The sequence below is a fragment of the Rutidosis leptorrhynchoides genome, chromosome 5 (genome assembly GCF_046630445.1).
Source record: "Rutidosis leptorrhynchoides isolate AG116_Rl617_1_P2 chromosome 5, CSIRO_AGI_Rlap_v1, whole genome shotgun sequence".
NCBI classification, from domain to species: domain Eukaryota; kingdom Viridiplantae; phylum Streptophyta; class Magnoliopsida; order Asterales; family Asteraceae; genus Rutidosis; species Rutidosis leptorrhynchoides.
In genome coordinates this window covers 322755661-322776395 of record NC_092337.1, presented here as the reverse complement: position 1 = coordinate 322776395, position 20735 = coordinate 322755661, and the positions used below count along the sequence as shown (strand labels likewise).

At 33.3% G+C, this 20735-nt stretch overlaps 2 protein-coding genes across 2 annotated transcripts; both read right to left on the bottom strand.

The window, feature by feature from the left end:
* Positions 1-4444: 4444 nt before the first annotated feature.
* LOC139847551 (small ribosomal subunit protein uS3z-like) lies at positions 4445-6694 on the bottom strand. Its single transcript, XM_071837231.1, has 7 exons — positions 6626-6694; positions 6353-6427; positions 6120-6267; positions 5389-5560; positions 5177-5231; positions 4964-5095; positions 4445-4878 (listed from the first exon to the last, which is right to left on the bottom strand). Exons 2-7 carry the CDS (start codon positions 6380-6382, stop codon positions 4669-4671), a joined length of 747 nt encoding a protein of 248 aa, XP_071693332.1. The 5' UTR covers positions 6383-6427; positions 6626-6694; the 3' UTR covers positions 4445-4668.
* Positions 6695-8226: 1532 nt separating this feature from the next.
* On the bottom strand, positions 8227-13545 carry LOC139846777 (protein DETOXIFICATION 46, chloroplastic). The gene is made up of 14 exons (XM_071836293.1): positions 13030-13545; positions 12833-12927; positions 12449-12557; positions 12151-12206; positions 11839-11894; positions 11153-11291; positions 10925-11062; positions 10746-10814; positions 10288-10398; positions 10014-10142; positions 9732-9809; positions 9355-9426; positions 8970-9032; positions 8227-8620 (listed from the first exon to the last, which is right to left on the bottom strand). Exons 1-14 carry the CDS (start codon positions 13451-13453, stop codon positions 8519-8521), a joined length of 1641 nt encoding a protein of 546 aa, XP_071692394.1. The 5' UTR covers positions 13454-13545; the 3' UTR covers positions 8227-8518.
* Between the last annotated feature and the right edge of the window lie 7190 nt (positions 13546-20735).

Here is a 20735-nt window from a genome sequence, read left to right as displayed (position 1 = left end):
TTGCAAAGTTTCTTGCACAAATTATTAAATTGAGAACACATTATTCTGATTACACCATTAAAAGGATGAGACTTGATAATGCTGGTGAGTTAACATCTCAAGCATTTAATGATCATTATATATATACAGGGATTGTTGTTGAACATCCAGTTGCTCATGTGCATACACAAAATTGGTTTAGCTGAATCAATAGATAAACGCTTACAGCTAATAACTAGACAATTGATAATGAGTACAAATCTCTCAATATTTATATGTGGACATGTAAATTTACATGCTGCGACATTAATTCGCATTATACCATGTGGAAGTCGTAAATATTTTCACTTAATACTTGATTTTGGCCAAGAGCCAAATATTTTCTACCTTAAAACATTGGTTGTGCAGTGTATGTTCCAATTGTATCACCACAACACAATAAAATGGTTCTTCAAAGAAAGATGATAATATATTTTGGATATAAAACATCTTCAATCATAAGATATATTGAACCCATGATGGGTGATGTTTTTACAGCACGTTTTGCTGATTGTCATTTTAATAAAACATTGTTCCCTAGATTAGGGGGAGAAATAAAAATAAAAAATAAAATGATGCTTCATGATGTGAACATCAATTAAGGTATATTGAACTCGCACAAAAGAATGTGAAACGAAAGTTCAAAAATAATGCATATGCAAGAACTTGCAAATTAATTACTTTATGCATTTACAGATATAAAAAAGTGACTAAATCATATATACCAGCGATAAATGCTCCAGCTCGAACTGAAATTCCAAAAGCTGGCAATAATGTCACTGTTGAGTCTTTGCCACGCATCAAACGTGGAAGATCAATTGGTTCCGAAGATAAAAATCCTCGAAAAAGAAAATCAGCTGATAATGAGGTAAGAGAAAGTGTTCAAGAAGAACCACAAATCAATATTCCTTCTGCAGAGGATATTGATAAATGTAAATACTAAAATTGCGATAAATTATGCAATATTATGGAACCGAAATGAAACTAAAATCTCTATGAGATATTTTCATATAATGTTACAATGACATCATGAATAAAGATGATGATCTGGAACTAAAATCTGTCATTGAATATACAAAATGGACATGATTGAGCTCAATGGAAAGGAGCAATAAGAGCTGAATTAGAATCGCTCGATAAAAGAAAAGTTTTCGGATCAATCGTTATCACTTTTAAAGATGTGAAACGTATGGGATACAAATGAATTTTTATCCGAAAAGAAATGTGCAAATGAAGTTACAAGGCAAAACTAGACTTGTAACTCAATATTTCCCACAAAGACCAGAAATGAATTAGGAAGAAAAATTATCCTCCTGTAATGGATACAATTACTTATTAGATACTTAATCAACCTGGTAGTTATTTAAATGCATCTCATGAATGTTGTTACTACTTATCTGTATGGATCACTTAATAGTGATATATATGAATATACCTAAAGGGTTAAGGTATCATAAGCATCTAATGTAAAACCCAAGGGAATATATTCCATTAAATCACAAAGATTTCTAAGTGGGTTTATACAAACGGGACGTATGTGGTATAACCGATTAAATGACTACTTGATAAAAAAAAAAAGGGTATAAATATAAACTTATTTTGCACGTATGTTTTATAAAAACAATGTTCGAATATGAGATCGTAGTTGTTTATGTCAATGTTCTTAACATCATATGAACAAATAAAGAGATCTATGAAATCATTCAACTTCTAAAGAATTATTTTGAAATGAAAGATCTTGAAAAAACCAAGTATTACCTTGGATTGCAAATTGAGCATATGCCTAATGGTTTACTTGTACATCAAACAACTTATACCGAAAAGATTTTAAAACATTTTTTTTAAAGACAAACTCATTGTTGTTAGATCACTCAATATTGACACTGATCTATTTCATCCCTGCGAAGATCATGAAAATTTTAACAGATCGGAAGTTCTATATTTTAGTGCAATTGAGGTTCTTATGTATCTTATAGATTATACAAGATCTGACATTTCTTTTGCAGTTAATTTGTTGACAAGGTTCAGCTCAGCCCCTACCAAAAGACATTAGAATGGGATCAAACAAATAGTTTGATACCTTCGGGGAACTACTGATTTATAATTATTTTATTCTAACAACTCGAAACAAGATTTGTTTGGTTATACAGATGCAGATTATTTATCCGATCTACATAAAGCTAAATCTCAAACTGGATATGTATTCCTAAATGGAGGCACCGCAACATCATGACGTTCTCAAAACAAACACTTGTTGCAACATCATCAAATCATGCCGAAGTGATTGCATTACATGAAGCTACTCGGGAATGATTTTAGTTAAGATCAATGATACAAATCATTATTGATTCTTGTGGACTAGAACGCTATAAAAGCGTAACAACTATCTATGAAGATAATACAGCTTACATAATACAAATGAAAGAAGAGTATCAAAAATGACAGAACAAAACATAAATGCTGACGAGGCGCTAAAGCTATAAACGGTCTTAACGGTCATAAGTTTGATGGAAAAGAATGGTATATTGGTAAGGCTCAGAAAAAGACTGAAAGGGAATAGGAACTGAAACAACGGTTTGAACAAACCATGAAGGAGACTGTAGACAAATCACGAGGGCTAAACTTGTACATAAAAGATTTAGATGATACAGTTTCATATGAAAACCTCAGATTCTTCTCATATACTCAAGATCTCGTAAAAGACAACCAGATTAAAATGAGATACGTTCAATCAACAACTCTGCTGATCTTTATACCAAAGCACTGCCAACTGCTATTTTCAGAACACACGTTCATAATATTGACATGAGGCATGTTCAGAAGATGTAACAACTCAGGCGTTGCCTACTTGAGGGGGAGTCAACTCTATGCTGCACTCTTTTTCCCTTAGCTAAAGTTTTATCCCAATGGGTTTTCTTTAGCAAGGTTTTTAACGAGGCAGTACTAGTTATTCTCTAATAAAATTGTCATCCAAGGGGAAGTGTTATAAAATATCTAGATTGTGTTATAAAATATCTAGATTGGATGTTAATTTTATTATTATTATATTTCTTGCATAGTAATATTTTATACTATAAATAGACATGTATGGTAACCATTTAAGGTGCACCATTTCTCTTGAAATATCAATATCAATATTTCTTCTCTCCTTCTTCTCTCTTTTTCTCTCTTTGTTCTTATAACCATTAAAGGTAGTTATAAGTCTACTGAATTATAACATGTTATATATTAATTCTTCGAGCATTTTCCCACCAAAATAAAAACATTTATCACAAAGTGTTTTTATTAAATGTTTATATTTTCATCTGATCTATAATGTTCGTGAACAAAGTTTTTTCAAAAAACAAAAAAAAAATAAAAATAAAAATATTTGTTTCTCCCGATTGGTTACTTCACACACACACACACACACACATATAGGGGCAGGATCAATGGGGAAGTAATCAATCGGGTGGAAGCAAAATTTTTATTTTTTTTCGTTTTTTTTGAAATTTTTTTTTTTCCAGCATCAAGATCACACAAAAATATGAACATTTAGAAGAGACACTTCGTGATTAATGTTATTATTTAGACGGGAAAACGATCGACAAAAATAACATTCAATATAATATTGTTCGTGAAAAATATGAACGTTTTTTTTTCATGTTTTGTGAAGTAAAATTTAGTCCAATTTAGAGTTTAGGGTTTAGGGTTTGGTGTTTATTCCATAAACCCAAAACACCAAACCCTAACCCTAAACCCTAAACCCTAAACCGTTCGTGTTAAAAACTCAATCTAAATCCCAAATCTAAACCCTAAATCTAAGCCCTAAACCCTAAATTTCTAAACCCTAATATCTAAACCCTATAAACCCTAATATTTAAACCCTAACATCTAAACCCCAATAGCTAAAACCTCAAAATACGCTCGAAAAACACGATAATTGTTATATATTACTTTTTTGAGCGTTTTCCCACCAAAATAAAAACATTTATCACAAAGTGTCTCTACTAAATGTTCATATTTTCATCTCATCTATAATGTTCGTGAACAAAATTTTTTCAAAAAACGAAAAAAAAAAAAAAAAAGTTTTTACTTCCCCCCGCTTCCCCCCGAATGGTTACTTCCCACCCACACACACACACACACACACACACACACACACACACACACACACACACACACACACACACACACACACACACACACACACACACACACACACACACACACACACACACACACACACACACACACACACACACACACACACACACACACACACACACACACACACACACACACACACACACACACACACACACACACACACACACACACATACATACATACATACATACATACATACATACATACATACATACATATATATATATATATATATATATATATATAGGATATATATGTTTCAAAAAAAACACGAATAAAATAAAAAAAATAAACCGTACATTATCACTCCAAAGTACTTAACAAAACTTCATAACACTAGTTCTAGAGAAAAGTAAAAAAGCATACAAGCAGTCAATGATCAAAACATTTGTTCAAGCTAAAACTCCAACAAAAAACAACACATCCAAGATTTAACCCCAAAACTAAAGCCTTTTTGGATCACATCGATTTTAAATCTTATTTTTGGCTCACAAATAAAAGTTAACCTTGTACTGGGATTGACATTGGCACAGGCAAAGGCTCATCAGGAACAAGAGATGGTCTATATTCCTCTACTTCTTTGGGTGGGAGTGCAACAACATCGTCTTTAGGCATGTGAATAACAACGTTATCGGGTAACGGTGTCTTTGGGCCAAGCTTGCCCGAAGGATCCCAGTCAAGCATGATCTTAACCTTGATACCAAGCACCCCCTGCATTTGTCATTTATTTGATTAGTGGCAAAATTGGAATTTAACATTTTGCTTGGATAGCAAATTAAAAAAGGTTTCAGCTTACCTGTCTAAGAAGCACGTGCCTAACAGCAGAGTCAATATACTCTTTAACAGGTTGACCAGAGGATACCATGTATCCATCCTTGAACTTCATTGATTTTGCACGCTGAGCCCTAAGCTTTCCGCTAACAATTACCTAAAGATAGTGAAAAGTGTCGGTAAAAGTAATGATGAGATGGTACAATACAATAATAACCGTAACCATATATGTACATACCTCACATCCTTTGGCTCCATTCTCCATAACAAATCTTAAAACACCATAACAAGCCCTAAAAAGACAGTTGACTAACACATCAGTAACACTTAATCTGGAAAAATAATTAAAATACTTTCACAAGTACATTTAACCTCTATCAGCAAGAGTTTAAAATGACAACATAATGAAAAAAACAAACATGAGTTGAAAAGTCAAAAATGTGTAAAAACCTGCGAACAGCAAGTCCACCAAGAAGCTTGTAACGCAGAGACTCAGCCTGGGCAATGGCACAGAGTCCCCTGTTGTTAACACGTTCAGCATAAAGCTCAACACTGTTTTCAGGGAACTTAAATCGCTTCTGAACAAGAGATGTCAACTCCCTTATTCTCCTTCCCTTTTCACCTGCATATTCAGATTCAATAACCGAATAACCAGTGTCAGAATATCTGCTATCTTTTTATGTAATCAGTATAAGCAGAACTCAACAGAAAAAAAGTAACAAACTTTTAACAAAACAAACTTTTATCAAAAGTAATTTAGCAAGTGTATGAAAAATTCAAAGATATTATATTAAATAGCTCTAAGCTGACATCAATTTATGTTGACCTTATCGTCCAAAAACAGATACACATTTGATTTTTGTTCCTCCATCATTAACATAAAGAATAAAGATACAAAATGTGTAAGTTTAACAAATAAATATTAACGTAGCTAGTAATATATAATGATAGCAAGTTCAACAAATACATACAAATTTAGCTAGTAATATATACTAAAATTCTATGATAACATATCAATTTCTGTTGACCTTATCGTTCAAAACAGATAAATAAATTTGATTTGTGTTCCTCCTATCATTGACATAAAGATAGAGATAGAAATTGTGCAAATTCTCCAATAGATGCTAATAGTTAGCTAATAATATATAATGATAGCAGTAACAACAATAAAAGAATTTTACCAAGAACATTTTGGGTTCGGGTGGCCCTGATGATGATCTCAGTACGCATAGGTGTAACCCTGACTTCAACACCAGAGTAACCATCCTCTGCAAGTTCCCGGGTGAGGACCTCGTTCAGCTCAGCAAAGAACACTCCATCAGCTACAAACTGATAACCAATAAACATATCAGACAACAATCTTTTAAAGCGTACAACATCAACTTTTAACACTAAAAAAAAAAAAAAGATCAACCTTTCGTTTTTTGCTAAGTTGAGTCGCCATGATTGCCAGTAGTCTATAAAGGTCTAGTAACACTTAGCCTGAAACCTGATATCAATAAAGCACAATTCAATAACACATAGTTGAAAAAGGACTCAAATATGATTGCGAATCAATAACAAAGATGTACAAAAAATGAATACATATCTAAAAATCCTAATAATATTATAAAAAACGAGCTACAAAAACATAATTATATAACATAATCAGGAAGAAATTACAAAAGCGAAGGAAGAAAACCCTAACCTGAAAATAAGAAAACTGAAGATTCGGCGGTGAAAGAAAAAAAGGGAAATGGAAAATGGCTAGGGTTTATACTGCATTCAATGAGCAACAGGCTTGAAGACCAGACTTAAGTGAGTTGGACCATGCGCTGTTTTGGGCCCATATTTATATTCAAAGTGGGCTGTTGGACTATTGAGAGAAAATATATATTACTCAGTCCAAAAACATGTGATTTCTAAATTAAAAATGTGATTATTATTATCTAATTTGACTTTCATTACTTAATGTTATATGTGCTTCTAGGTGAAACTAAAACATGAAAAGGAGCAAATCAAGTAGGGACTTCAACACAAACTAGTGACATACGTTGGGTTCTCATTTTCATTATGTTTGTAACTTAATCAAGATAGTAGGGACCTCAACACGAGCTGGTGACACACATTGGGGTTCTCATTTTCATTATGCTTGTAACTTAATCAAGATGTTTAATGCTGCTCGTGAAGTTCTTGAGAGTATAATTGAAGATGGATCTTACCTTTCTAACGTAGTGATGCCAATTCAGCTTACATGTACTTGAAATCATTTGAGTTTGTATTTATTTAGCACTTGGAAGGAAATAATGGGAATGACTGATATTCTTTCTCAAACTCTTCAAAAGAAAACTCAAGATGTTAATGCCATTAAGTTAGTTTTCAGCAACAAAGAAAAGTCGCAATGATTTTAGAAATGATGGTTAGGATTCATTAATTGATAAAGTAATGTTGTTCTCAGAGAAACGCCAAATAGATATACGAATATGAAAGCTCTTAAATAATTCAACCCGTTACCGTCCTCGTCGACAAGATAATAAGATTACTATTGAGCACTATTATTCTGTCGATTTATTTATTGGTACATTGGACAAACAATTGCAAGAGCTTGACAATAGATTCAGTGAGCATGCCATGTAATCATTAACTCTTGGCTCTTCTTCATTACTTCCTAGTAAATATAATGAAATGCTTGATATTGACAATATTCAGCTCCTTGTTGAGATATACTATCCCACATATTTCACGAAACAAGAGATGGATCAGTTGAAATATCAATTGTAGCTTGTTAGAATTGAGATGGCAAATAACCAAAGCTTAGTGATGTTTCTACTATCGCATAACTATGCACCAATCTTGCGGAAATAAACACATGTGAGGCATATTATTTGGTTGATCGGTTAATCAGACTCATATTGACACTTTCATTTTCAACTGCTACGAACAAGAGGGGATATTCAGGCTTTCAGCAATGAAAAAAATCTAAGAATTGACTTCAGAACAAGATGTCTGATGATTTTTTCGCATCTAACTTGGTGTTTATATTGAAATATTGAATAAGATATTGCTGAAACATTTGATTCTGAATCTATTATAGATGAGTTTAAGGACCTCAAAAGTCGTCGTGCTGAGTTGTAATTTTATTTTGCTTTAGTATCTTTGTCATTTCTTATTTCACGGTACATGTATGAACTCGTTATATATATAAGTTTTTAAAATAATTCGGCCCTCCCAGTAATATCGTTCAAGATCCGCCACCAACCATGACGATAGTCTGTACCAGCAGACTTTACAAATTTTCATGCATAGTACTTGGCCGAAACAAGGGCAGATGACCCTACGGGTTTATGCAATTTACCATAGCCAAAAGATGTGTGTCACGGTAAAAGATTGAGTGGCGTAAACAGTTACAAGTCTGCAAATGTGCCCAATTGTATCCTAGCATCATTCGGGTTTTAAAGAATGACATTCTAAAATGCTTGATTGAAGCAGGTAAATACAGTATTAAAATAACTGGAAACCATTTACAAAATCTATAGCAACAAGGACAAATTTGACTCATCCCTGATGTTAATGGGATTGAAAATACCAATAGGAATCCATGTTAGGTAGTTTTAACGTTCCCAAGATCATAACGGGTTGTATCCTCAGAGTAAAGGATGCCATTTGGTGAGACAAGACGTAGTAGAGCAACAGTAAATCGGGACTGCAAATTACAAAGCATAGATAGTTTTAGCATTCTGCATTTAAACAAAGAATTATCTATATGGCACCCAAGTGTTCAGAAGGTTACCCTAATGCCACCCAAATATCAAAAAAACAACATTACAGTGGGTTTAAGCAAAGGGCTTTTTTGTCGCGTATGACTTCAAGCAAGTCTTTGACATCATAACAAAACCAAACGAATAATAGCCTGACGTTCATATAAAGTAGGGGGTTTTATAAATTTGGGTCATCTTAGTAAAATATATTCAATGCTCAGGTGGTCTTCGCATAGATAAATCATTATAATAAACAACTAAGAACGATGTCAGATGTAGTGAAGGTGAACTTACCCATTGGAACAGAGCTAATGTCCACCAACAGCCAGGCAAACCATATCCTAAATTGCTAAAAAGCTGAAAGCAAGAAAGAAAGTGCGTAAGTACGCAAGAAATATAAAAACAGAGGAAAACTCCTTTCATCCTAAAATATCTGAAAACATTCAGTTTTTATCAAAACTTGCCATGTAAATAATAATGAAGAAAAGATTATAAGTAACAAACAAGTTATTATGATTACCGAAACAATTTAATCCATAAAACTTTATTTGAATAAAAAAACCTTAATACGTACATACATTAAAGACAATCAGGAAACTATGATTCATGATTTCATTTAAAATTATTTGTAAACAGAGAACAATTGGGACACTAGGGAATAAAAAAATAGATTCTTTACCAAGAGGAGAAGAGCACCCAGAGTAAAAATCGTGCTCATCGATATACTAATAAATCTTAAATCGCGTCCAGCCTGCAAATGAAATGCAATAAAGCTTTAAACACATCTTTAAATAATAATGTAATAAGAGAACATAACAACATTATTGAGTTGATGAGAAAAGAGAATGACTTCCATGTCATGTTGTAAATAGAGTTATTACTTTTTTCCTTATCAGTGAGATCGATGCACGATTCCAAAATTTGGGTGAGTAATGGAAAAGAATGTCAAAAATAATTTATTTGAAAAAACAACAAAACATCACAAGTTTATGACCTAATCGTGATTGAAAATAAAGAGTGAGGAGAATTATCAAAACCAAGGTAATAATAGCATACCAGCAATGTTCCTTCGAGGCTATGAGTGCTTGTTGTCACAGATAAAGCAATGAAGTAGGGTATTAGAACTTTGTGCATCTGTATTTATAAATAATTAACTTAAAATTTAAGAAAAGGACAATTCCATTCTTCATATAAATGTCTTTGACTACCCACGAAATACACCATAATAAGACAACATTAAAAAATATAACTTGTAGACAACAATCAAACTCATTTAATTTTTGTAACAATTGCTAACAAGCAGATAGTTGAAAAAAAAAAAGAATAATTAGAACTGACCTCCTTTATGACATGTGGATCGGGTGAAAATACTTTGGGGAATAACCAGGGAACAATTGTACCAGCAGCACCTAATATTAATCCCATTGACGCACCGATTGTCAATAGTGACTTTAACAGCAACCTTGCCTGATTAAATATCCATCACACATCATTTGTAACGATCATATAAATATATTTTATATTTACAAATAAAAGTAAAACATAAGAAAATATTTATTAGAAATTTAGCTAAAACGGTTGAAAAACCAGCATAAGTAATAAGATGAATAACCTTTGACAGACTTCGTTTAGCGCCATATATAAGCTCTGGCATAAATGATTGTGCGGTTTGAGACAGAGGTTCACCTCCTACAGCAAACATACAGTATAGTTGCAGAAGGACCTAAACTAATAGTAACTTGTTAGAATCAAAAACAGCCTGATAGGCCAAAGATTGAGCACATGAGTTACTTGAAGAAGGAAAAAAAAAAAAAAAAAAGTCTGGTTGGACCTTATTAGCAAGTGAAAGTGGCAATGTTGACTCATTTATTTATGAATGGGTCAAATTGAATAATGAATTCCCCCTAGTGGCTCCAGTGGGTCGAATAAAAAATCCCAGCGTCGGAAACGTACGAAATACAAGTTTCAACCCCAACCCATTTCGGCCCATTACCTGATCCACCTCTTTTGCCACCCCTATTAGCAAGAAATAACACAAGATATGTTCATAGTGCTGCAAATAGAACCAACCTGGTGAGCTGCAACAGTTTGTGTGCCGATTAATGTAGCAAAGTACACAAGTAGAGAATAGAATGCCACCTAAAACATCACATAACATAAGATAAGATAAGGGTTATTCCTAATCATATAATTTGTCTTTTAAATGCTCTTTTTTGTTAACAACGCAATGCTAAGTGCATCATATAAACCTTTGACATCATCATTAGAAACACGGGAGCAGCAAGCTTGATTATTAGTAGCAATTCTGAAGGTGACGGAACAGTAACTGCATAACCATTATACCCTTTCTCCTTTAGCGATTCAATCATCATAAAACCTGCAACAACCTACAATATGTGTAAAGTGTGACACAACTAAAATTAACACTAAAAATTAACCATTATACAATTTCAATGAACCGTTTTTTATAAGCATACCTGGGACACCATTGTTGCCCATGCTGCTCCTGCAATACCGTAGCCTAAAAACAAGCACAAAACCACATCACCAATGCCATTGATAACACTTGCAACTGCAAGAGCCTTCATAGGTCCCCATGAATCCTTCATTCCAAGACTGTTTAAAGAGAAATATATGTTACTTAATCATATATATCTCTCTTATAATATGTTTATTATTAAGCATTAGTCATAATAGATCATCATAAACATTTACAAAAGGTAGTGAAAGCTATTGATACTTACTAAACATTCAAATTTGGCATAATAGATTTCTTCTTCATTTAAAAGTTGTTAACTTGGCAGGACTTGTAGCAGAACGTTTAGATGATTTATTTGAAGTTATTCATCAAGATAAAACCAGACCAGAAAAGTAAACCAAAAGTCTAAAACAAACAGAAGCAATTACCGGACCGATCTAAACAGGTCCCATACTGGTCCGGTTCTGTGTTGAATACCAAACCAGGCAGCAAATTGTGTTTGGGATCTTTGAGTTTGAAAGGTATTATTATAGAAAGACACAAATTCAAATTTTGGAGAAAGGAAAAAAGGGTTTTGCTAGCTTTAACCCTAAATATATCATGAACCGCAAACCAGTTCTCTATATTTGAACATTAATACTAGATTTTACTAGAAAAATGATTGTATAAACATGTTTTGTTCACCTTGCGCTCTGAGCAACCCATCCAACAAGAACTGCAGGCCACGCCAAGCCTCGAATCTACTAACATAAAACAAATACGTTAAACTGATTAGACAAGCAATAGAACTGAAATTATGTTATAACAGAAAGAACAAATGAAAAACCAACAAATACAGTAGTTGCCTTCATGGACAACAAAGCGTCTATGAGAATTAAATGTTCTAAATCTACCACATGTCCAGATATTAGCCAAATACGCAAGGCCTTTGAAATCGTTTGGAAAGTGCATATAAAAGCATATACAATAATAAATGAAATCAAATAGACAAAGAACCTGAACGTATGTATTTGCTGCTGATATCATATGTGCATTCTCGGCTCCAGCGAAAGCTGAAAATGTTGCATTATATACTTATTAGTTATTGTAAAATACTTGTAGATTACACATGTCAAAATCGGAATTCACATGATTTTATATTATACTTGTACTCTTTATATAGGAACCTAAGACGATAGATTTGTAGAAGTCCTATTTATATCAGTTATCAGTAGGTTTTTACATAGTCAAACACAAAATGTCTCCATGTTGAAGAAAATAGAAAAGATTAGAATCCTCATAAAGATATGATTACCGCTCAGTGCCCATTCACCACGAAACCTTGTGAAGAAAAGCATCATTATACCACATGCCATTCCAACAAAAAGCAACGTCGATATCTGATGTTGCACCTCAGATTTATCCTGCACAACTTGAATTGTCAGATAATTCAAGATAAATGATAAAGGATATAATATTAGTTTGTTGCTACAGCTATAAGTGCATGCCCTAAGCTCTAACAAGTACATGAACAGTTATTCACATAATTAAATAATTTGGTATATAAGACAAATAACTTCAAATTAGACTACATAATTAATAATTAATAATTAATAATTAGTTTTACCCATACATATAACAACAATAGCGTAATCCAAAAAGCATTAGTTACCTAAATTTATACAGTTTAAAGATAAACCTGTTTCGCGAGCGAAGTAGCAACCATATTTGATGTAGCTACAGAAAGAAACATAAATCCATAGCTCATATAATCGCAAAGCACAGTACCCGGCCCTGCACGAATTTCAAACAAACACCATTCAGCTCCACAAATTCAATAATACAATCACTCACCATTTCTCAATTAAATTGTAATAATCATAACATCAAAAAAACCTAAAGCAGCAAGTTCAACAGAACTCGATTGACCGATCACAGCAGTATCAATCAAACTCATTAACGGTCCACACAACCACAATCCAGCAGCAGGCCCTGAAAACTTCAAAATCTCAACTAACTGCTCCCATAAACTCTCATTTCCCGCCAAATCGTCATCAATCACCGTCAATTTACTCGCAATTTCCTCTTCATCTTCACTACAATCACCAACAGACGAAACCGCAGCAGAGTTCCGGTTCACATGAGTGTTAAAAAACCGGCTACTGAACCGGTTTGTACGGAACAACGGATAGTGAGATGAATTACCGGAATGAATGCGGCATTGTGACGGACGTATATTTGAAAGTGGATGATTGAAATTAGGGTTGATTGTAGTTGTTTTGATGTATGAGGTGTGGCGAATTAGGGTTTTAGAATTCATGATGATTTGTGGATGTTTGTTGCTTGGTTTTTGCTGATTAATTGGAATTTGGAAATGGAGAAATATTGGTACGGATTGTCAAAATATCTGGACAGGAATTTAGACAGGTTGTTCATATTTCTATTTATTTATACAGTAGCATTTACGAAAGAATTTTTTGTTTGTTATAATACTCGTAACAAATTCAATCACGTAACTTTAGCATATACGAAAGAATTAACCATATTTTTGGTTTAAACCAAGATGAAAAACATACTTGTAGGGAAATAAGTGTAACTTATTATTGTTTCAAAATAATTATTCACTTACAAAAAAAATAATTTCTAAATATCATTAAATTCTCTAATCATCCTCATTTATTACTCTCTTTCACTCATATTAAAAATAAATTCAGTTAAACTTATTTTTAATATAAGAACAAAACTGACATTTATCATATCTACTTTAAATTCATCAAACATTCTTACAAGACATTTAATTTGGGACGGATGAAGTATTATACTAGCGTCCACCTTCCTTTTTAATTTTTCTTTTAAATCGCTTAGACCAATTTTATCCCGACGTTTCCGGTACCTGGTGAAGGTGACACCGGTTGACGCCGATAACGTAACGTCACCGGTGACTATAAGGCGGCGTTAGTCAAACAAACAAAAAGATAACGGAGGAAGAGTCTGGCATCAGGGACACGTGGGACGATGTCATTGATTCAAACGGTAACATGATCGTTTCATATTTCTTTTAAATCCGAAAATTGTTATTATTTCTCTTATATATACACAATATATTCATTTTAAACACAGACAAGAGATTCAATCTAAAAATACACAATAATTGTCAAAAAATGTCTAACCCGAATCAACCCAACAATCCTTCAACCCCGAACAATTTACAAGATTTTATCGATTATGGTAATTATATCGGAGGAAGTTCACCAAATCCTATACCGAAAAACTCTCTATTTGTTAAGCATATGGATTTCTTATCAATTTATCTTTGAAACAAGTGGCCATGACAACAACGGAGAGGCAGGATCCTTTTGGTTCCAATATAATTAAGACTGTTCGGAAAATTCAACAACCAGGTCCTTGTATGATTGTCTTTCTTAGACACCACTTAAGGATCTCAGATATCATGACAGAATCAACGATTACCTTAACAAACAGAAAATTTGATCCCCGGCAGCGGCGTCAAAAACTTACCCTTCTTATGATATGGCCAAAACGGACGGTTTTATTTATGCGGTGTCGTTAGGTCGCAAAATGTCAGAATCAGTTACCAAAAGAGAGTAATGGTTTTATTATTTATATTTAGTTGGGTTTTCTAGCTATAATTCACATACTTGTCTTCCTTTTAATGAGTAAGTGGTAAATATAACTCAGGTTTGTATTTTTGTATGTTTGCTCAGTAATGTGGGACAAAAGTGCCTAAATAGTTAACCCTAGTGACAAGTGGTGATAGATTGAACTTAACTAAGGTAATACAAACTATAAAGATAAAAATGGATATTTATGAAGAATAGAATACTGACGGAGAACTATTACAATAGTTTAACTTCCTAGGATGAACACTAAACCTCAATCAATTGGGTCATTAACCTAATCAATTTGTCACTAAGAGTTTGGGCTTTGAAGATTTTGGCTAAGACGGATATCCCTACTCCCAATGTTAACCTTAGAGGGTTTAAACGACCTTATAGATAGAATCCTAGGTACATGAATAAAGTGGTATATCCCTAAAGGAAAGTCTCAGCTTTTCTTAATCCTAGTTGGTCTAACTACAGTAACATTCCTCCACTTAATACTAAATTATGCCTTAACATTAACAGATGTGCAATCTTAGGTATTCTAAGGTACCGCTAATTGGATTAGAGGTCTCTCTTTTGCGATCACTTACTCAACCCCGAATCATCTTACAACATCTCAAGAACGTTGCTTCTGACGCGAATCATGTTTTTGAGTAAGCTAGTATTCACTGAACTCTATATTGCCTACTCTAATCACAACCTAAATGGACAGCTCTTCTTTGATGAATAATTAATTAATCGTACGTAGGTACTCTATCCCTATTGTGACGTTAAGCACACATAACTACTTACCTTGTATCCTATGGTTGATCAGGTCCTAATACTAGGTTATAGCCATGTGAATAAGTGGAAAGGGTGATCCGTAAATTAGACTTCTAAACCGTAAAGGTTTCAGCATAACAATAGCATAAGTTTCAGATAAGATATTCAACATATAATAAACATTTGCAACAGATAGATAAGCATGCAAGATGAAAGCAACCTAAAGTAACAATATAACTTTATTAAATTAAGGAAAGCGTTCACCATTTACAGACAAGATCTGGACCATTACAAGTGCTGACATCCTCTAGACCGCTCCTAGTACAATCTTCGGCGTTCCCCTCCAGGTACTTAATTTCCCGCTCGGAGGTGAGAAGGCCTTGAAAGCTGTAGTGTGAGAAAGTGTATTGTAGTGAGAGAGTGAAAAGAGGTGTGTTGAAAATGGATGACAAAAAGCCCTTTAAATAGACTTGAAAATTGCCTGCATACGGCTGGCAGGCCGTATGACAGACCATTTTTCACACTGGCAAGCCGTATGGCAAGACGGATGGCAAGACGGATGACAAGGCGTATGGCCTGTGCTGGTCAGCTTATTTTCACTGGATCGTAACTTGATTTCCTTGATCGTGACTTGGTTTTTCGTCTTTCACCGTTTTCGCTCTAGAATCTTTGTTTTAGCTTCGATCCTCTTGATCTTTTTGCATCGTCTTCGTAATTATAAATTTTACAAAATTAATGACAAAGTGAATATTTTTCCAAAAAAGCTTGGAACTTTATTACATTTGAGCTCTAATATCGAGGTAAAAATGTGACTTTTTAGCCGATATCACCCGCATGGTAGACTTATATAATTACAATGTCAACATATGCTCATGTGACATCAGTAGTAGTGCGTTCTAGGTGTACAACAACATACTAAATATATAAATTACAGTACATAGTCTATTCGACAGTGACGGACACATAAATGCATCAACAAAAAGATGGAACCATTGTTGTCCTAAATGAAAATAATGAATTAATTCCAACTCGAACCATTACTGTTTGGCGTATTTGCATAGATTACCGTAAACTAAATGAAACTACTCGAAAAGATCATTTTCCTCTTCCATTTATAGATCAAATGATTAAAAAGATTAGCCGGAAACACTACAACCAAAGTCCACTTATAGGACCTTTTTTTCTGGGACCTTTTAAAATTTAGTCCTAAAAGCCACTTAGATAGGACCATACATAATTTAGGTCCCATTATGATGTACGCTTTTAGAGTTGGGTCCTAAAACGCTATTTTGTGGGACACATTATTTTTGTGTGTCCTATTAGCTCATATTTTCATAGGACACTTAGAAAGTAGATCCTATTAGAGGAGCTTATAAGACATTTATTTGTTAGGGTCTCATTATGTGTTTATGTAATAGGACACTTGATATGAAGGTCATATGAAATAGGCCTTTAGAGGCCATTTTTATACGAGAGTCTTATTATACTATTATACTGTAACATATTAGGACACTTTGAATGTAAGTCCTATAAATGTATGTTATTAGGACAAATGATTTTATGGGGTCCTAAATATCATAATAGCTAATATGATATAATATGACATTTAAATTGTCTATCATATAAAGAGATTTTATAAGACATTTAAATGTGTTTGTATCATTATAGTAGATATAATAGGACACTTAAATTCTTTAAGAGGACTGATTAGTTACCTGTGTCATAATTATCATATGATGTCATATGACACTTTAAATGTGACTCATTAAATGGGACTTTATAGGACATTTCTCGATTTGGTGTCACATTACGTGTTACTTTATAGGACACCTTATTTAAAAGTCATATTAAATATACTATCATAGGACATTTATTTTGTCCAAGTCGTATTATATATTTTGCTAATAGGACATGTAATACTTATGTCGTATTATTGATAATTTTTAGAACACTTATAGTGTTTGGGGTCTTAATTTTATATTAAATGGGACTTTATAAGACATTTAACGGTTTGGTGTCATATTACGTGTTACTTTATAGGACACCTTATATAAAAGTCATATTAAATATACTATCATAGGACATTTATTTGTCCTAGTCATATTATAACTAATTAACTAATAGGACATGTAATACTTATGTCGTATCATTGTTAATTTTTAGGACACTTTTAATTTTTGGTGTCTTAATTATCATACGATTTTATAGGACACTTTACATGTGACTCATTAATGGGATTTTATAAGACATTTAACAGTTTATTGTCACATTACTTGTTAATTTATAGGACACCTTATATGAAAGCCATATTAAATATACTATCATAGGATATTTATTTGATTTAGTCGTATTATAACTAATTACCTAATAGGACATGTAATACTTATGTCTTATCATTGTTAATTTTTAGGACACATTTAGTTTTTGGGGTCTTAATTATCATGTCATTACATAGGACACTTTTTTGTGACCCATTAAATGAAACTTTATAAGACATTTAACTGTTTGGTGTCATATTACGTGTTAAATTATAGGACAGCTTATACAAAAGTTATATTAAATACGTAGTATACAATTATAGGACATTTATTTGTCCTAGTCATATTATACCCTAAGCTAATATGACATGATATAATTATGTCGTTTCATAGTAGATTTTTCGGACATTTTGAATCTTTAATATGATGTATGAGGTTTTGATGTCTTAATTATCATGTGTTGATTTGAACAAATGGCTAGTGATCAAAAGCATATGTAACAATGATGGATGTGCCCATTGTATCAAGTGTTGATTTGAAGTAACAACGATGGTCGTGGCCATTGATCAACAATCGAATACATCAACATGGAAACAAATGCATAGTAAAGCAGTTTTAGGTTTACAAGTTATACAAACATATAGGAAACATAAATTAAATTAAATAGAAATGGGCTTGTGTGGGTAAAGCATTGCAAAATATCCAAAAATGAAAGTCAAATTGAAACAGTACAAATTTCCATCTCCTGTTAAATCATACAAGCATCCCACACTTTTTACCTTAAACCGCCTTACTAGTTCGTGATGAGTAAAACCTGTGTAATTGAGTATAATACGCCATTAATTCACCATTTAATCTATATAGGAGGGACAGTTTTGACATCATATTAGAACTTATGTAACTGAAATTAATACAACTTGTTAGTTGTATAAAACAAGTCCCAGATTACAAGTCAGATTACATCATAATACATCATGTATTATATTGTTCAGATACAAAATAAGATCAACATCATATAATCCAGAATAGTGATCAAAATATCCAAAACATACTACTTCCAAAGTATTGTACTAGTTATCAAACATACATGATTATTAAACGTAACAAACAAAGTACATAACCCAAAATAAACATAGTTTGATCTGCAACAATAGAAAACAAATCTAAATGAAAGCAGTTGATTGCAACCCACTCTATTACCTGAAGACGACCCATTGGAAGAACCTTAAGTTTCAACAATTTGACAGACAACGGGCAGCAGATTTTTTTGTGAATCTACGGGCAGATTGACCAGCAGCATGACCAGATGAAAGACCGGGTCCACGAACAGAGGAAGGACCGGGAGCAAAATAATGACCTAGTTTTTGTAGACAAAAACGTAACGCCTTATTCGTCCAATCTAAATCATTTTCCAAACCACTGAATCGGGGATCTTGGATAGCTTGACTGTTGACATTAGGTATTTCTTTCCCTGCATCACATTTTTTAGCACTAGAACAGTTTTTGTTTTCAATTATCTCTAGATTTACTAAATGTGCTTCATCAAAATATGTCGTAGTTGCCAACTCTGTCAAAGAAAGTAAATCACTCTCAGTAGTATCCCCTAAACCTAGAGCTAACTGGGTTATATAAGCCCCACCACAAACAACATCATTATGTTTCTTCCCCGATCTCTTGTATAAATACCGAGCTAAACACTTAGCCAAATTACACGATGTATTATGAACAATATAATACATATACAGCAAGTCAGGTCGTGTAACGTTGTAAGTGCAGGTAGCACGTTGATTTATCGTTTTAGCAATTGCTCAATGCAGTATCTTATAACATGGTTGAGTGATCGATGTGGATGACAGGGATGTTTGGAACTCCCCTATTCCAAAAGTGGTCCAAAAATCACGTGGTTCAACACCAGACGGCCAACCATATAAAATCCTGACTATCGATTTCATCAGTGGTATATAACTTCATAGCCATCGCAAATTCAGAAAACGAAAGTTCATAATCTTTACCTAGTAGTGAGAACTTCATAGCTGATCTCGAAGTCACACTATCAACGTACTTGTTGAACCGATAAGTAGTAAAGAATTCATAAACGAGTTCTTTGTAAACCGGTTGTGTGATGTTGAATAACCTCTTCCAAGCGGGAGTCAACCATTTTTCGAACTGAGTATGTACATTGAGTTTTTCAAGTGTCGGCCAATGTAAGGTACGTGGCCCAATGATCTTATATCTTCCGCATAAGCTCCTCTATCGTTGTGGTGGGCTTTATATGAGGTGGCATCAATGAAACCTTTGATGTTTGCTTCTGTTTCTTATGTGTCGAGGTTTTGAGAGTTTCTGAACCACATGCTTCATTGGTCCCATTGGTTTTTTGATTTCGTGTTGTTTGTCATGTTATACGGGTAGCCACAACGTTTACTTTTGCCATTCTCTTTCTGTTTGTCATTTCCTGCAAAGAAGCAATAAAAAAATTAGCACAACATATATGGTGATTTAAGGTCAGCAAAAAACAAAGATAAATTACAAATTAAAAAAATTAATCACAAAGAGTTGGAACATATATATCGTTTCAGTATTTTACAGAACCTAGTATTAAGATAGTTAATACAGTTTAGAATAATTTAGTCCGATTATGGAACCATATAAGCAGCTTTAAATATATTACCTTTTTAGGAACTTCAGCATTTGTATCATCTTCTTCGGAATGAGGCACATACTCTTCGTCTGAATCGGTAGATTCCACTGCTTTATCAACCTATGCCATACCGAGCATTCGGCTAAGACGTTTCAAGCCTAACTCGTTTTGTTTTTTTGCATTCTCTGCCATCCTCACTCTTCATTTAGCTTCATAATCAGGCTCCTGTCTCGTAGAGCTGAGACTTTTCTTGTATTTACCTTTTATTCATATTGCCTAAAAATAATTAAGTAACAGTACTCAACAACTATATATACAAAA

What these genes read in the sequence shown, in the direction of transcription:
- LOC139847551 (XM_071837231.1), bottom strand. Translation starts at nt 6,382, where the DNA reads ATGGCGACTCAACTTAGCAAAAAACGAAAG. An exon ending in CCGAACCCAAAATGTTCTTG is followed by an intron (nt 5,561 to 6,119) that starts GTAAAATTCTTT and finishes CTGAATATGCAG; the next exon opens with GTGAAAAGGGAAGGAGAATA. An exon ending in GGCACGTGCTTCTTAGACAG is followed by an intron (nt 4,879 to 4,963) that starts GTAAGCTGAAAC and finishes TGACAAATGCAG; the next exon opens with GGGGTGCTTGGTATCAAGGT.
- LOC139846777 (XM_071836293.1), bottom strand. Translation starts at nt 13,453, where the DNA reads ATGAATTCTAAAACCCTAATTCGCCACACCTCATACATCAAAACAACT. An exon ending in CTACTTCGCTCGCGAAACAG is followed by an intron (nt 12,558 to 12,832) that starts GTTTATCTTTAA and finishes CAAGTTGTGCAG; the next exon opens with GATAAATCTGAGGTGCAACA. An exon ending in CAGCAAATACATACGTTCAG is followed by an intron (nt 11,895 to 12,150) that starts GTTCTTTGTCTA and finishes TTATGTTAGTAG; the next exon opens with ATTCGAGGCTTGGCGTGGCC.